Source organism: Procambarus clarkii, chromosome 4 (genome assembly GCF_040958095.1).
Source record: "Procambarus clarkii isolate CNS0578487 chromosome 4, FALCON_Pclarkii_2.0, whole genome shotgun sequence".
NCBI lineage: Eukaryota > Metazoa > Arthropoda > Malacostraca > Decapoda > Cambaridae > Procambarus > Procambarus clarkii.
The window spans coordinates 52143255-52161707 of NC_091153.1; the positions used below are offsets into that span (position 1 = coordinate 52143255).

The 18453-nt window shown below is 45.7% G+C and overlaps 2 protein-coding genes across 2 annotated transcripts in view; both read left to right on the forward strand.

Annotated features, from left to right (window-relative positions):
* The window catches only part of LOC138371636 (uncharacterized), a 57766-nt gene extending 49322 nt beyond the window's left edge, over positions 1 to 8444 (forward strand). The window contains exon 3 of the mRNA XM_069336635.1: positions 8182 to 8444. Within this exon, the coding sequence (XP_069192736.1) occupies positions 8182 to 8444 (263 nt within the window). The remainder of the gene's footprint in view (positions 1 to 8181) is intronic.
* Positions 8445 to 17527: 9083 nt separating this feature from the next.
* Positions 17528 to 18106, forward strand: LOC138371644 (proline-rich protein HaeIII subfamily 1-like). Its single transcript, XM_069336645.1, has one exon. The coding sequence runs from the start codon at positions 17528 to 17530 to the stop codon at positions 18104 to 18106; it is 579 nt and encodes a 192-aa protein (XP_069192746.1).
* Positions 18107 to 18453: the final 347 nt, after the last annotated feature.

Sequence of the window (18453 nt, forward strand, 5' to 3'; positions counted from 1 at the left end):
AGACTAACGTCGTCTATGCCTTCAAATGCCCACTTGGGGACTGTAAGCTCCAAAAAACCCAGTATATAGGCAAGACAACAACATCTCTTTCTAGGCGTTTAACGATGCATAAACAACAGGGCTCCATTAAGGAACATATAATCTCTTCCCATAACCAAACCATCGCCAGAGAAATCCTAGTAAACAACACAGAAATCATCGATAGATACAGCGATAGCAGGCGGCTAGACGTTTGCGAGGCACTACACATCAAGAAGTCAACACCAGCAATCAACAGCCAATTATTGCACAACTATATTCTACCCACCTCAAGACTCCGCTCCAATATAGAAGCATCAAGAAATATGGACCAATAGGCTTTCTACAAACACTTCTATTCAATATCCATTGTTTCGTGTTCTGTCTTGTGTTGATACTTTTAATACCCTATTAATATCCTCTGATGCCACATCATCCTTCCCACCTTACTCAAATGTAATGCCACATCACCCTTCCCACCTCACTCAAATGTAGATATAAAATCAGGGAAACGCAAGTTCTAATCAGTTGTGTATTTGTGAAGTCTTTGAAAATGTAATAAGTTTTACGAAACGCGCCCGTGTCGCGTCAGACTAGAAATAAAAATGAATTTTGGAGAAGTGATTTTTGATTTACCTCCAACAGTGAAGCATAATGTACGAAAGATTGAGAAAATTCGTGTTAGAATTATTAATCTTACTTTTTCGGTCATATTTAATAAAATATGTCTACAGGAAAGACTGCTACCAAAATATACTAATATATATATATATATATATATATATATATATATATATATATACATATATATATATATATATATATATATATATATATATATATATATATATATATATATATATATATATATATATATATATTTATTTATTTATTTATTTATTTGTATATATAAATCATATATATATAACTCACGAAACTTACTTTATTGCAGATAAAGCTGATTTGGCAACGATGAAACTCAAAATAGAGCTGGCCAAGATCGAACGCGAACAACAAAGGGAAGCAGCTGCCATACGAAAGGAAGAAAAGGAACGAGAAGTTGCCTTGAGGAAAGAAGAACAAGAACGTGAAATCGCCCTCAAGGAACGTGAGATTGCAATACTCCGTGAGCGGGAACGAATACAGCTTGAAACAAAACAACACGAATTAGAGATGCAACGCGACCATGACAAACAACAAGAAGCTCTGGCTATGGAATGTCGTCAACGAGAATTCGCGCTGGAAACTACACACCTCGCTCAACGCCAGCAAGCTACTGCCAATCTTCCCGTCAGTTTCAATATATCACATGCAAGTAAGTTAATGCCACCATTCGTAGAAACAGAAGTTGACGTGTTTTTCACCACCTTTGAAACCCTTGCTAATCAACTTAGTTGGCCTGCCGACCAATGGGCAACCCTTCTCAGAGTACATCTCACAGGTAGAGCTGCAGTTACACTCAGTACTTTGGCGACTGAGAATGACTACCAGACTCTGAAACAAGCAGTTTTGGACGCCTACCTTCTCTCCACCGAAAGTTATCGAAGGAAATTCCGTGACCACCTGAAGGCAAGTACCACTACCTTTCTCGAATTTGCTAATACTAAAAGGAGATATTTTATGAAATAGCTGGAAGCAGCACATGTCTCTACCTTTGCAGAACTCGTCAACCTCATGCTAGTTGAAGAATTCTTGAGGCGTGTGCCGCCTCCTGTCCGTCTATATTTAGCAGATAAAGAAGAAACCGACTACCTAAAGTGTGCTAAGTCGGCTGACACTTACAGCCTCATCCACCGGCTGACACCAGAACCATCCTCCAGTAAGAAGTCTTGGTACAGTTACGAGAAAGTGAGTACCGATCAAGCTGGCTCGCAATTGTACTGTAAGTATTGTAGACTCTATGGACATACCATAGATATATGTGGTAAGTCTCAATACAAAGGAAATACTGATTCTACTAAACCCAAACAGACTCCTCCTAAGTCCGGTAAGCCTGTTATGAATGTTGGTGTTCATGTTAATGATCTTTCTCTTTTCAGTAAACACCTGTATACTGGAACTGTCTCTACCAACGGTTCAAATCCGGAGGGACGTTTCAAACTGAAGATCTTGAGGGACACAGCGGCTCTTCAATCAATTATTTTGAAATCAGCTGTGCCCAATATCGCCTACACCGGGGAAACCGTCTTCATCACTGACCTCACTGCTACCACTCCTTATCCTCTCGCCAGAATCCACCTGGATTGTCCCTTCGTGACCGGAGAAGTCCAAGTCGCCATCAGGGAGAAGCCTTTTCCCATGCCTGGAGTGCAACTTCTCCTGGGCAACGACTTGGCAGAAGACCTGCAACCGACCAACCTGATCGTCATGGACAAACCCCAGGTGTGTACCTCTGTAATGGATAATCCCTTCTTTGAGTATGTTCCAGCAAAGGTTCAAGAGAGTGATGAAGTTTCTCCTCCGGTTTTAGTGACCACCCGTGCACAAGCTGCACGACCACAGCCAGCTGACTCTACTGCTACCGCTGTCCCTCAAGACCCTCAGAAACTACCCCCGAATCTGACCAAGTTGGAGTTCCGTAAGTTACAGAGGAAAGATCTTACCTTGACACCATTATTTTTCCAGGCTGAGACTCAACCTGACAGTATTTCTGGGTTCTTCCTAGAGAACGAGTTGCTCTACCGCAGATATAGACCCAGTAAACTGAAGGAGGAGGACGATTGGGCCAACGTCGAACAACTAGTGATTCCTGCCAGCCTGCGGCCCACTATTCTACACCTGGCCCACGGAGCACTCTCGCACTACGGATTTAACAAGACCTACCATGGAATCCGTCAAGACTACTACTGGCCAGGTATGGTAAATAGCGTCAAACAGTACGTCAAACAGTGTCATACATGTCAGATGGCAGGTAAACCGAACATCTCTATCCCCAGAGCACCACTGACTCCCATACAGGTGCCTGCGGAACCTTTCCCACAGACTTATTATAGACTGTGTTGGTCCTTTACCTCGGACCAGTTCAGGTAACGCCTATATCTTAACCATCCTGTGTCCTACCACCAGATTCCCCATAGCAGTTCCAGTAAAGAACATTACGGCTGCTGCAGTTGTGAAACACTTATTGAAGATCTTCACCCAGTATGGATTTCCCAGGGAGGTTCAGAGCGACTGTGGCACCAACTTCACCAGTGAACTCTTCAAGAGGACACTGGAAGAGTTCAACATCAAACAGGTATTGTCCAGCCCCTATCATCCTGCTTCACAGGGTTCTCTTGAGCGTAGTCATCAGACTATTAAAGCTCTCCTGAAGAAGTTTTGTAATGAAACCTCTAAGGATTGGGATAAGCAAATTGACCTGATAATGTGTATCTTTAGAAGTCTTCCCAATGAGTCTCTAGGAGTATCTCCTTATGAGATGCTCTACGGACGTAAGTGCCGTACTCCCCTCAAAGCTTTCAAAGACTCTCTACGTGATGCCACCTTCAGTGAGCATCAGAATGTGCCCCAGTTTCTTCAAAACCTACAACACATTCTAGAGAGGGTCCGCAGCTTTGCCCAAGATAATCTATTGAAAGCACAGGAGAGGATGAAGACTCATTACGACCAGACCAGCAAAGTAAGGAAATTTAAACCGGGTGACTTCGTGCTTGCTTATTTCCCTATCCCAGGTTCTCCTTTGCAAAACAGGTTTTCAGGACCCTACCGCATCAAGGAGTGCAGAAACAACCACAACTACGTTCTAGAGACTCCAGATAGGCGGTGGAAGACCCAGTTGTGCCACGTCAACCTCCTGAAGCTATATAACGGTACTCCTCCCACTGTAATGATAACATATTCTTCCTTTAAAGGTCCATACATCCACAGTGAGACCTTCCCTGCTTCTCCTCCCGAAAGCACTGACAAGGAGTCAGCGCTTTCCAATTCGGAATTCCTAACTGATCTTCACAATTATTTTCAGGACAATCATAGTGGACCTCTCATCAAGATCTTCAAAGAACATCAAGAGTTGTTCCGAGATGATCCACAAGAGTGTAATGTTACCCAGCACGGCATCCAACTGCTCCCTGACACCCGGCCGATTCGTCAACCCTTCTACCGAATCAGCCCTAGCAAGAAGGAAGTCATGCGTGCTGAGGTGCAGTACCTCTAGGATCATGGACTGGCTACACCTTGTGAGTCCCCCTGGGCCTCACCCTGTATCTTGGTGCCAAAACCCCAAGGTAAGGTGAGACTTTGTACGGATTACCGTAAATTAAATAATGTGACTGTCAAGGATGCATACCCCTTACCTAGGATAGATGACATTCTTGACGCGATTGGTAATGCCCAGTACTTGTCCCAAGTGGACTTGCTTAAGGGATATTACCAAGTGTGTCTAACAGAGCGATCCAAAGAAATGTCTGCCTTTATCACTCCCTTTGGACTTTTCAGATATGAACGCCTTCCTTTCGGACTATGTAATGCCCCGGCCACCTTTCAGAGAGCTGTCAACCGCGTCATCCAGGGCTTGGATAACACCTACGCCTATTTGGATGATATCTTTGTAGCATCCAACACCTGGAGCGAACATCTGCTCCAGCTGCAACGACTGTTCGCCAAGCTCCTGACAGCCGGTCTCACCATCAACCTGGGCAAGTCCACCTTTGCCAAAGGTAAAGTGCGTTATCTGGGTCATGTAATTGGGAGTGGCAGCCTAGCTCCGTTAGACACACACACTCAAGCCATCCAACATTATCCACAGCCTACCACCAGGAAGCAGCTCCTGCGCTTCCTTGGTCTTGCCTCCTACTACCGTAGGTTTGTGAGAAATTTTAGTACGGTAGCCACACCATTAATTACTTTAACCAGTCCCAAGCAACGGTATAATTGTACCATGCAGCAAACCGTTGCTTTCGAACAACTCAAATTCCTCCTCTGTTCTAATCCTATTCTCGCCTCGCCGGATATCACCAAGCCTTTCATCCTTCATGTCGACGCCAGTGGTACCGGCATCGGTGGTGTCCTGATGCAGCAACGAGGCGAGGAGGTTCTACCTGTCAGCTACTACAGCTACAAGTTGAAACCCCACCAGAGGAACTACAGCACTATCGAGAAGGAGCTACTCTCCATCGTCCTGAATCTCCAGCACTTTGCTCCATACCTACAAGGTGCCAGGTCTACCACTATCTTCTCAGACCACAATCCCCTCCGCTTCTTACGTCAAGCCCAATTCAATAACCAACGTCTTCTACGATGGGCTTTATATCTGCAAGATTTCAACCTGGAGATCCGCTATATCAAGGGTTCTGACAACATCATAGCCGACGCCCTCTCCAGAGTCTATGAAGTAGAAGCAACTCCAACTATCACTCCACAACATGAAGACGTAACATCTTCCAGAACCGCAGGCTTCGGGGGAGAGTTGTGACGATAATCTCTTTCAAGAGAGATTGAGCCTGCTCTTCCCTACATCTTTACGTCGTTCAAGTACAAGATACTATATAGAAGATACGTCCACCAGTATCGCCAAACGTTTTGCCCAGGAAGCAAATCGTACTATGCACACCCCGACACACCGGCTACAGCCCGCCGTAACCAGCAAACTGCTCATTCTCCGCCTGCCTGTTGCTGATTGGCTGGTGTCTCGCCGCACCTGCACTCACGCCACCACCAAGAGTCGACGTCTGGGCAGCAGCACGCCGTACTCCTCAGAATATCTCTGTGCTCCATGGAGTTGACATCTCTCGCTAGTAGACTAAGCCTTGGCTTTCGTGTACTAAGGGAGGTGGCAGCTTGAAGCCAGTATTCCAGCACCTCACTTATTTGATTTATATAACTTGCATTCTTGTCTTAGAGTAACTTTTCATTGCCAGTAATTATTCATGTTGTTTTGTTTGTTGACCTGTGTTGAATTTTATGAGATTGCCTTTATTCATGTCTTGTTTTCTAGAGTAATTAAAATTTCATTGTTTATATACTTTGTGTTTTGTGTGTTTTCCCATTACCTTACCACAGACGAAAGGACAAACTTCTCTTTTTTTTTGTTATGTGACAAGGCCCTGCTCCCAGCTTTTGAAACAGCCGAACACCAACCCTTTACCGTCACAAAAAAAAAAAATATATATATATATATGTCGTACCTAATAGCCAGAGCGCACTTCTCAGCCTACTATGCAAGGCCCGATTTGCCGAATAAGCCAAGTTTTCATGAATTAGTTGTTTTTCGACTACCTAACCTACCTAACCTAACCTAACCTAACTTTTTTGGTTACCTAACCTAACCTAACCTATAAAGATAGGGTAGGTTAGGTTAGGTAGGGTTGGTTAGGTTCGGTCATATATCTACGTTAATTTTAACTCCAATAAAAAAAAATTAACCTCATACATAATGAAATGAGTAGCTTTATCATTTCATAAGAAGAAAATTAGAGAAAATATATTAATTCATGAAAACTTGGCTTATTAGGCAAATCGGGCCTTGCATAGTAGGCTGAGAAGTGCGTTCTGGCTACTAGGTACGACATATATATATATATATATATATATATATATATTTATATATATATATATATATATATATTTATATATATATATATATATATATATATATATACACACACATATATATATATATATATATATATATATATATATATATATATATATATATATATATATATATATATATATATATATATATATATATATATGATTTATATATATGATTTATATATAAGCCAATTCGGTGCAAAAGACTTGCACCGAATTGGCTTCGACAACTTTGTCATTTAATTAAACCGATCCCCTGTGTGTGTGTGTGTGTGTGTTTGTCTATATGCGTATTTAGTCGTTAAAATAAAAGTTTTTTAAGACAATTGAAATGTAAAGCTAAAAACATGAAATATGAACGAAAACTAAAATGTCCAATAATTTAATAGTTTTTATTTCATTCGGAATACCTGATATAAATTTTATTTGCATATATGGATGAGATTTATAGGATTAAATGTGGTGCGAATATTGTTTGTAACTATTTGTGTGTGTAGTGCAAGAATCGTTTTTGGAGTGATGTCTACTTAAAGGTGACGTCTACTACTGATGTCCACTACTGGTATCTATTACATCACTGATGGTCAAAGCCGCGTTTTCTGCTTGAAAACGACGATCATCGTTTGAACAACACACACTGATCCATATTGGGTTGATTAGTTTGCGGCTGAAAGGCATGACGTATGATATTATTTGGATTAGTTTGCGGGTAAACGACACACCGTACAATAATGGGCGAATTAGACTGCGGGTGCCAAATCTGTCTTGAAGGAGTAATCTAGTAGGAAACCAAGAAAGTCAAATGAAAGAATGAAAGCAGTCAGTGAGTGACGGCCCAGCAGCTCCAAAGCGACAATCATGAGACCAACACTTGAGTTAAACAATCGCAACTAAAGAACACCACAATAAAGTATATTGGCCCATACGAGGCAGCTCCTATTGATATCCATCCAAACTCATTCATATATATGTATGTGGTATAACCTACACTTCAAACAATCCCGCGATCCCACCTCTTGCAATATTATCACGAGAAATTGTTCTATAATCATTTTCGGAAACTAGTTTGATAACAACCCTGTTTTCAAATCAGCATTTACCCCAATAAAAAAAATCCCGTTCACGATATCTATCATAAACTAATAGGGGGTCACTTGTTATACAATTTCTAGTTATCAACTTTTAAAAGAGGATTATGAAACAGGAGGACAATTTTTTTTTTTTTACAAATTTACAAAAACAAATTTGTTTTGACGAAGGTCCATGTCAGGGAAATTTAAGGCTTCATCTAGAGTATATATATTGTGTGTCTCGCCCTCCCTTATCTGTCAACCTTATTTATATAATCAGCATACAGCCAACAAGGGATTGAACAAACCCTCAGACTTGCTCATCCAAGCTGCGGCCGACCTCAAATAAGCATTCATAAAGTTTAACGCACTTTGTAATCGTAAAGATACTTAAACAAAATAAACACTGTTTTACATTCTAATTTCGTGAAAAGTTACCCCCTGGCCTTCCTTCATGACCCAGCAGAATGAAGAATAATAATGATTAATTAATTATATTATTATAATAATAATTATTGTTGTAATTTATAATTATTACTCTTCCTTCTGCTTGGTCTTGAAGGAGGCCGGTCTCGGGTAAAGGAGGACTGTGACAATCTCTGTCTGGAACCCGTAGGTGCGGGGCTGGGACGTCCACCTCCCGAGGCTCGTGCGGCCCAGACTCTGCTTCAGGAGGCTGGGGTCGTTCTTGCCCTTGATGGGGTGGTCCTTCTCCGGCCCCGACCACGGCGGTCTCCGGGTTTGGAGTCCCTGTGTCTTCCTTCACCAACTTCGAGGAAACCTCCGGAGCTGGAGCCCCTTCAACTTCGTTCTGACAGTTCTTGAACGGTGTTGGAATCTATCGTATTGGCGCTTGCCTTTCCATTGGAGGCTTTCGGTCCCGCGGAGAAGGGGGACCTGCTGCATGGGTGACAGCTTCTCCTCTATATCAACCTACCTTGGCTTTGCGCCCTGTAGAGGCCACTCCAGACCGACAACCAGAGCGCAACTCCATAGTCTCCTGAGACTGAGGGATGCCTACTAGCCCATTACTTAGCAAATATTTATATTTGCAGTACACGGGGTAAACATTTACACAGGTGGACTCAAACAGAGGAAGAACACGAAACGATCTCGGAAAAACGATAGAAGGTAATCAGCTGTGAGGCGTGTGTAGTGTTCGTCATTCATAAACACGAGCGGCTGTTGGCTTAACGAGCATTTGGCCATTGTTTATGGTGCTGGGCTGGGAATTTACTACCTCAACGTACTACCAGAGTTTTCTATCTTTCTTTCGCTAAAGAAAGAACATCTTGAACTCCATAGCGAAGCCACTCGCTTGGCTCTAATTGCTAAAAGTGTTTTTTTAAATCAAGTTTTGTCAGGTCTTTGGATAAGGTCGAGGAGGACCTGTGGCTAGAGGTGAAGCAGCCGATTCTTGTCAATAGATTGACGTCCCCAAATGTTTTGTATTAGTTTTCCCGCTGTTAAACCGTGGGACGTCGTCGTCCCGCGGGACGTCGAAGTCTTCACGGGAAGTCAATAAACGGTATTGTTGATCTTTAGTTACTCAACGATTTATGTGAGGCAAACATCGCTACAGCTGTCATCCTCTGCTACAGCTGTCAACCACTGACACAGATGCGTCAACCTACAACTGTGTCATCCATCGCTCCCAGTTGTCATCCACGGCTACAACTGAGTCATCCAACTCTTCAGCCATTCCCTCTCGGGTAAATTCACCCGTTTGCTGCTCAAAAATACATCAAAATCTTTTCTCTAGCAGATATATATTCAATACAAATGTATCAGAAGAACAAGACCAAATAAATACACGAGAAGAACAGGCGAAAATAGGTAAACGAAGGGAAGAAATAGGACAAAATAAGAGGGAGAGGGATGTGTGAGAAGGGCAGCCGAGCGCCGTGTCCCACACCTGATCGATGGATGGTGGTCAGGTTTCCTTTCCTTGCCAGAGGTCTCCCTATTTACCTGTTCATCCCACACCCTTTTCTCTGTCTGTCTGACTGTCTGTCTGTCTGTCTGTCTGTCTGTCTGTCTGTCTGTCTGTCTGTCTGTCTGTCTGTCTGTCTGTCTCTCTCTCTGTCTCTCTGTCTCTCTCTCTCTCTCTCTCTCTCTCTCTCTCTCTCTCTCTCTCTCTCTCTCTCTCTCTCTCTCTCTCTCTCTCTCTCTCTCTCTCTCTCTCTCTCTCTCTCTCTCTCTCTCTCTCTCTCTCTCTCTCTCTCTCTCTCTCTCTCTCTCTCTCTCTCTCTCTCTCTCTCTCTTTCTTATTGCTCACAATTCTATGGAGGCAGTGGAGCATCTTACCCAGCAAGGATATGATGGAATTGTTATGGAAATACCGGAGAGGAACGAGAAGCTGACAAAGGTAATTATCTATAAATACCCTCAAATTCTGGACCCCGAATTCATCCTCGACGACCAACGATTTGTGTGGGCGAAGCGTCACCTTATTAAAGGTGAAGCTAGGAGTCAGGTGGTGGCTCTAGTGAGAGGTGAAGTTCCCGAGAAAGTGTTCATCACCGGGGCTGGCTACAGGCATGTAGCAAAGTATGTGGAAGAGCCCATAATATGCCTGAAATGCTGCAGATGGGGGCATAAATCCTGGAGCTGTCAAAATGATCCACGATGTCGTTTCTGCGGAAAGTCTCACCTCTCTAATGTGTGTAGAAACAGACTTAATCTGAGTGAGAAAATAGTTCCCAGATGCTGCAACTGTGGAGGTGTTCACAATGCTAGCTCGGTTGTGTGTAGCAAGAGGCCGAGTATGAATGTTCCCCGGCCGGTGAATGTTACAGAGCAAGCAAGAGCTCTTACCCAGACACCGGGAGCACAGCAAAACAGTCTGCCCCAAACAGCACCAGTGAACCGGACGAATGCGTGGGTAAAGGAGTCTCCTTTACTTCGTCAGGCTCAAGCAACAAGCAGCCACACCACCACTCAGGACTCCGGCAGTGACAGTGTAACGGCGAGTGAAGTGGTTACTGTGGCTCAGAAAGAGGGTCATAATAATATGGTCAAGGAGGTGTGGGCTGAACTAAGAAAAGTTGGTGAGTTCCTCCGAAATCTTGGGCAGAGAATCGAATCCATCGAGGCGAAATTAAACGTTCAGGTGAAGGTTAAGGAAAGTCACAAAACTGTCAAGGAAAATCAGGATATAGTGGTTGAGGGCAATAATGAAATATTGAGTGATGAAATGAAGGAAAGTGAAGTGTGTGTGAATGATGATAGTCGTAGTGAAAGGAAGAACCCCTATAATTACACATAAAATGAAGGAATCATTTGGGCCAATAATGGACGTCACATGACTGAAAAAATCTCTTGAGAAACGCAATGTCGCTTTTACTGGTGAACTTGGGAGGAGGTGGGAGATGTTATACAAGGTATGGCTATCATTTAGTGAACTTATTGGGGATGACTTAGGCAGTGAATTGATTAATAATAGATCACCCTAGACTGAAAGTGTTGTCATGGAATGTTAATGGTTTAAGAAACAGGGTTACAGATGTTCATTGTTATGTGATGGGAAATGATATTGATGTTGTAGCTCTCCAGGAGACAGGGGATAGGAATGAAGGCTTATTGAAATTAAATGGTTATAAAGGGTTTCACCTCTTCGCCGCAAATAACATCAGAGGCACGTCGATTTATGTAAAGAACTCCATACCAGCAGAGTTAGTAGAACCGTCATCAAAAACGCAAGGTATAGAGAGTGTCTGTGTTAAATTGTCATTAAGGGAAGGGGAATTTATTGTAGTTAATTTGTATGTATCCAGGAACTGCTTCGACGCTAACTATCTACCTGACTGCATTTATACTAATCCTTCACTGGTCATTGGGGACCTTAATGCTCGGCACACAAGCCTTGGGACAGTGGGTAGTATTAATGCTAATGGGGTCAAGTTGTCACAGTTTCTACAAGATCATCCAGATACCTGTTTATTGGGAAACAATGAACCAACTCACATCAGGGGAGGAAGGCTTGACTATGCCTGTATTTTAAACTCTCAGGGGATTATGGGGGAGGCTCGGGTTGTTCGGGAACTACTTAGTGACCACTTTGCCTTGAACGTTGAATTACCACTGGGGAAAAAACAAGTCCACTTTCAAAGGAAAAGGCTAAATATTAATAAAGATATGAAAAATTATTCTATTCAAAATATGGGAGATTGGTATCAACAATACACGCCGCTCTGCGTTGATAGTTTTTACGAGGATATGGTCGAGAACATAGAGAAATTAGTACAGAGGAAAAATAACGGGGGCAGGGGAAGCAAGACGCATGGACCTAAGAAATTTAAATATTCCAATGATCAGCAAGTCAAGGGGTGGGAGAGAATGCTACGGAGTGCACATAAAGAATTGTTAAAAAATGGAATGAGGGATGAAGAGAAAAATACAATGTTGGAAGTGGCTTGGGAATGCAGTCAGGTGAGGAAGGAGGCGCGGGACAGATACTGGCAAGACTTTGCTCAGTCCATTGGTAATACTAAGAACCTTAAAGACATATGGAGAGCAGTAAATAAAGTCAGGGGTTGTAAGACCAAATTCATTGCTCACTCAGATCCAGGGAAGGTTGCTAATGAGTTAGTAGATAAATGGGCTAGTGCTGCTGGTATGGAGTCCTTACCTGCAGACACGAGAGTCACCATTGAGTCATGGGAAAATATTAGAAATGGAGTAACTTTATGTGCCTTAAATACAAGATCTATAGCGTGCACTGAGATAACACACGATGAGCTACTGAATGCTATAAAAAGTGGCAGCTCTACTGCTCCCGGGAAAGATGGAGTAACGTATGACATTCTTAATTATTTAGCCGGTATGAAACCTAGTCCCTTACTTGATTTGTTTAATATGAGTTATAGAGAGGGAAAGTTACCAAGAAAATGGAAAGAGGCTGTCATCATTCCTATCCCTAAGTCAAACGGAGGCTACAGACCTGTCTCCTTAATATCCTGCTTTTGTAAAATGATGGAAAGGATTTTGTTAAATAGGCTACTCTACCTTGTAGGTGATAACATGTCCAGTAATCTCTTTGGTTTTATCAAAGGCAAAAGTACTGCGGATTGTCTCTTAAAGTGTTTGTCTAATGTGGATGACAATTGTAGTTTTTGTTGATCTGCAAGGAGCATTTGATAAAGTCAATGAGGAAGTAATTTTATACGAATTAGCCAAACTGTGAATAACAAGGAGAATGCTACATTGGATAAGGGATTATCTACAAGGCAGAAAAGGTCAGGTGTATTACCAGGGATACATGTCTGAGGAACGGATGTTTCAGTTAGGTACCCCCCAAGGGGGGAGTTTTAAGTCCCACCTTATTCAATGTATTAACGAACAGATTAGCATCAGAGATGTATCCTACAGGGGTCACGACGATCATATATGCTGATGACATTCTTATACAAGGTACTTCTGGGAACAAAATACAAACTGCTCTTAACATACTTGGTACAACCTGCCACAAGTTAGGCTTAGTTATAAATGCAAACAAAATGAAATATGAGTATAGGAAACGAAGAAATATAACACTTAATCTAAATGGTATGGAACTGAGCCGTGTTCAGAAGTACAAGTATCTGGGCATGTATGTTGGATACACATGTGAGAGTAAAAATGCTGAAATAAATCATATCAGCACCTTATGTAAAGCCCGTTTGCATCCTCTAAAAGCACTGGCTTTTTCTGGTAAAGGTGTTGGGGTACCTATCTTACGGATGTTATACATAAGCACTGTTCGGTCCCTGATAGACTACGCAGCACCCGTTTTGTCTTACACAGGCCAAGGCAGAATTCAAAAAATAGAGCTGATACAGAACGAGGCTATGAGGATTATTCTTGGATGTCAAAGAAATGCAAGGATTGAAATAATGAGAATGGAATTAAATTTACAGAGTGTGTGTGATAGAGTCCGTGACATTAACACTAGAGTAGCTATTCGTTTCATGCGGAGAAAAGGAGGGGATAAGCTGTTTGAGAGCGTTCAGACCTGCTTGAGTGACGTACACACTTCCAGGAAACTGAGGGAGACACGCTACACGAGGGGATTAGCTCATGACCTCAGGGAATACGATGATCTTGACTGTTGTAAACCCTCTCGACAGTGTAATATGTCTGCTCCCTGGAAAGTACAGAAAATAGACATCGAAATTGTACCCCTCAAGGTGAAAAAGATTCATCATGAACCGGGACAATTACGGTGTTTGTATGGAAGCATGATATCACGGTTACCAAGAGGCAACAGTTTACATGTATATTGCGACGGGTCGGTGGCGGAGGATGGCAGGGCAGGGTGTGGTGTCCTAATAAGGGAATATACGGTGTTTGGGACTGTGGACAGGATAAGGGAATATACGGAGTTTGGGACTGTGGACAGGATAATTGAACTCCGGCTTAGTAATTATATATCATCCACACAAGCTGAACTGCAGGCCATTCTGGCGTTTTTGGAGGAAGTACGTCATGACGACAAAAATGTTTTTGTATTTGTCGATAGCCGAGGAGCACTGGAGTCCTTAAACAGTCGAAACCCAGTCTTCATGTCTATAGTTGAGGATTGTAAGAGAAGAATAACTGAGATACAGCTGAAAGGTCATAGTGTGAAATTCATGTGGATTCCATCTCGTGTTGGAATAGTGCTCAACGAGGTGGCGGATGACTTGGCCAAACGTGCCACATCAAAACCACAAATTGACATTGAATGTGAATTCACAATGAGACAAATAAGAAGCAAAATCAGAAATATTCAGGCACAGGCAGGAGTGGAGAGGAGAGGGATAATGTATGAGAGAAGTCTGACCATGCAACACTACATGTATGTGAGTCAAAACACCCATTTCACTTATGGTAAAAGGAGAAATGCTTGGAGTGACTCTGTGTACATGCGGCTCAGGCTTGGGTACAAATATTACTGGGAAATTGGGATAGGTGTTCATGATAATGATACGAAGTGTAAACTATGTGGTATGTTAAGGTCTCACACCCTTGCCCATTATGTTCTTGATTGTCCGTTGATTAATATATATAGAAACACTGAGATAAGGACTGTTCCTGAGCAAATAGCCTGGATGTGTCACAAAGGAAAGGTTGATGATATTCTTGAGAGATATAAGAATTTTGCACCAAGACTGTAATATTTTGTTGAATTATCCGTATAACTAGGTCATAAAAGTATTTGTGTGTACGTCTGATACCATACTACTTGTGAAGGAGGAAATGTACATGTTTATCTCTCAGAATGTTTGGTAACAGGTTTATTGTTTGTGATGTGTGTCTATGTATGTACTAACACGTTGTACTGAACGGGGTGAGAATAGCTTGAGCTACCTCATCCCTTTGTGTGTATTTTACCTCAATAAACTTATTTCAATTTCAATTTCAATTTCAATCTCTGTCTCTTACTGTCTCAGACTCGGGTTCTCTCAGTCCCTGTCCTTTAATCTCTCCTTTTCTCAGTCTGTCCTCCAAGCCTCTCAGATTCGCTTTCTTCTCTCTCTCATCAATTCGTCCACATCTACTACACTGTCTCTGAGCACCTCAATTTCCTATCTTTCGTTGTCCTCTTTTGTTTATCCGCACGTGCTTTTGTTTCTCATCTTTTCTCTCCTTTAATGTCTTTCTTCCCCATTGTTCAATCCCGCAACAGCTTTACTCAAGCAGCCAGATTATGCACCAACGACCCAGGGAAGACACCAACGACCCTAAGAGGACACCAACGACCCAAGAAGGACACCAACGACCCAAGGAGGACACCAACGACCCAGGGAGAACACCAACAACCCAGGGAGGACACCAACGACCCAAGGAGAACACCAATGACCCAGGGAGGACACTAACGACCCAGGGAGGACACCAACGACCCAGGGAGGACACCAACGACCCAGGGAGGACACCAACGACCCAGGGAGGACACCAACGACCCAGGCAGGACACCAATGACCCAAGGAGAACACCAATGACCCACGGAGGACACCAACGACACTGGGAGGCAGGGAGGACACCAGCGACCCAGAGACGACACCAATGACCCAGAGAGGACACCAACGACCTAGGGAGGACACCAACGAACCAGCGAGTCCACCAACGACCCAGGGAGGACACCAACTACCCAGGGAGGACACCAACTATCCAGGGAGGACACCAACGACCCAGGGAGGACACCAACGACCCAGGGAGGACACCAACTACCCAGGGAGGACACCAATGACCCAGGGAGGCCACCAACGACCCAGAGAGGACACCAACGACCCAGGGAGGCCACCAACGACCCAGGAAGGACACCAAGGACCCAGGGAGGACACCAACAACCCAGGGAGGACACCAAGGACCCAGGGAGGACACCAACGACCCAGGAAGGACACCAACGACCCAGGGAGGACACCGACGACCCCTGAGAGGACACCAACGACCCAGGGAGGACACCAACGATCCAGGGAGGACACCAACGACCCAAGGAGGACACCAACGACCCCAGGGAGGACACCAACGACCCCAAGGAGGACACCAACGACCCAAGGAGGACACGAACGACCCAGGGAGGACACAAAGGACCAAGGGAGGACACCAACGACCCAAGGAGGACACCAACGACCCCAGGGACGACACCGACGACCCATGGAGGACACGAACGACCCAGGGAGGACACCAACGACCCAGGGAGGACACCAACGATCCAGGGAGGACACCAACGACCCAAGGAGGACACCAACGACCCCAGGGAGGACACCAACGACCCCAAGGAGGACACCAACGACCCAAGGAGGACACCAACGACCCCAGGGAGGACACCAACGACCCCAAGGAGGACACCAACGACCCAAGGAGGACACGAACGACCCAGGGAGGACACCAAGGACCCAGGAAGGACACCAACGACCCAGGGAGGAAACCAACGACCCCAGGGACGACACCAACGACCCATAGAGGACACCAACGACCCAGGGAGGACACCAACGATCCAGGGAGGACACCAACGACCCAAGAAGGACACCAACGACCCAAGGAGGACACCAATGACACAGGGAGGACACCAACGATCCAGGGAGGACACCAACGATCCCGGGAGGACACCAACGACCCAAGGAGGACACCAACGACCCCAGGGAGGACACCAACGACCCCAAGGAGGACACCAACGACCCAAGGAGGACACGAACGACCCAGGGAGGACACCAAGGACCCAGGAAGGACACCAACGACCCAAGGAGGAAACCAACGACCCCAGGGACGACACCAACGACCCATAGAGGACACCAACGACCCAGGGAGGACACCAACGATCCAGGGAGGACACCAACGACCCAAGAAGGACACCAACGACCCAAGGAGGACACCTATGACACAGGGAGGACACCAACGACACAGGGAGGACACCAACGACCCAGAAAGGGCACCAACGACCCAAGGAGGACACCAACGACCCCAGGGAGGACACCAACGACCCCAAGGAGGACACCAACGACCCGGGGAGGACACCAACGACCCGGGGAGGACACCAACGACCCCAGAGAGGACACCAACGACCCAGGGAGGACACCAACGACCCCAGGGAGGACACCAACGACCCCAGGGAGGACACCAACGACCCAGGGCAAACACCAACGACCCCAGGGAGGACACCAACGACCCAGAAACGACACCAACGACCCCAGGGAGGACACCAACGACCCCAGGGAGGACACCAACGACCCAGGGAGGATACCAACAACCCTAGGGAGGACACCATCAACCCAGGGAGGACACCAACGACCCTTGGAGGACACCAACGACACAGGGAGGATACCAACGACCCTAGGGAGGACACCAACAACCCAGGGAGGACACCAACGACCCAGGGAGGATACCAACGACTCTTGGAGGACACCAACGACCCCAGAGAGGACACCAACGACCCAGGGAGGACACCAATGACCCGGGGAGGACACCAACGACCCAGTGAGGACACCAACGACCCCAGGGAGGACACCAACGACCCAAGGAGGACACCAACGACCCAGGGTGGACACCAACGACTTCAGGGCGAACACCAACGACCCCAGGGAGGACACCAACGACCCAGGGACGACACCAACGACCCAAGGAGGATACCAAAGACGCCAGGGAGGACACCAACGACCCAGGGAGGACACCAACGACCCAGGGAGGACACCAACGACCCAGGGAGGACACCAACGACCCAGGGCGAACACCAACGACCTCAGGGAGGACACCAACGACCCAGGGAGGACACCAACGACCCAGGGAGGACACCAACGACCCAGGGCGAACACCAACGACCCCAGGGAGGACACCAACGACCCCAGGGAGGACACCAACGACCCAGGGACGACACCAACGACACAGGGAGGATCCCAACGACCCTAGGGAGGACACCAACAACCCAGGGTGGACACCAACGACCCTTGGAGGACACCAACGACCCCAGGGAGGACACCAACGACCCAGGGACGACACCAACGACCCAGGGAGGATCCCAACGACCCTAGGGAGGACACCAACAACCCAGGGTGGACACCAACGACCCAGGGAGTACACCAACGACCCAGGGAGGACACCAACGACCCAGGGCGAACACCAACGACCCCAGGGAGGACACCAACGACCCCAGGGAGGACACCAACGACCCAGGGAGGACACCAACGACCCAGGGAGGACACCAACGACCCAGGGAGGACACCAACGACCCAGGGCGAACACCAACGACCCCAGGGAGGACACCAACGACCCCAGGGAGGACACCAACGACCCAGGGAGGACACCAACGACCCAGGGAGGACACCAACGACCCAGGGAGGACACCAACGACCCAGGGCGAACACCAACGACCCCAGGG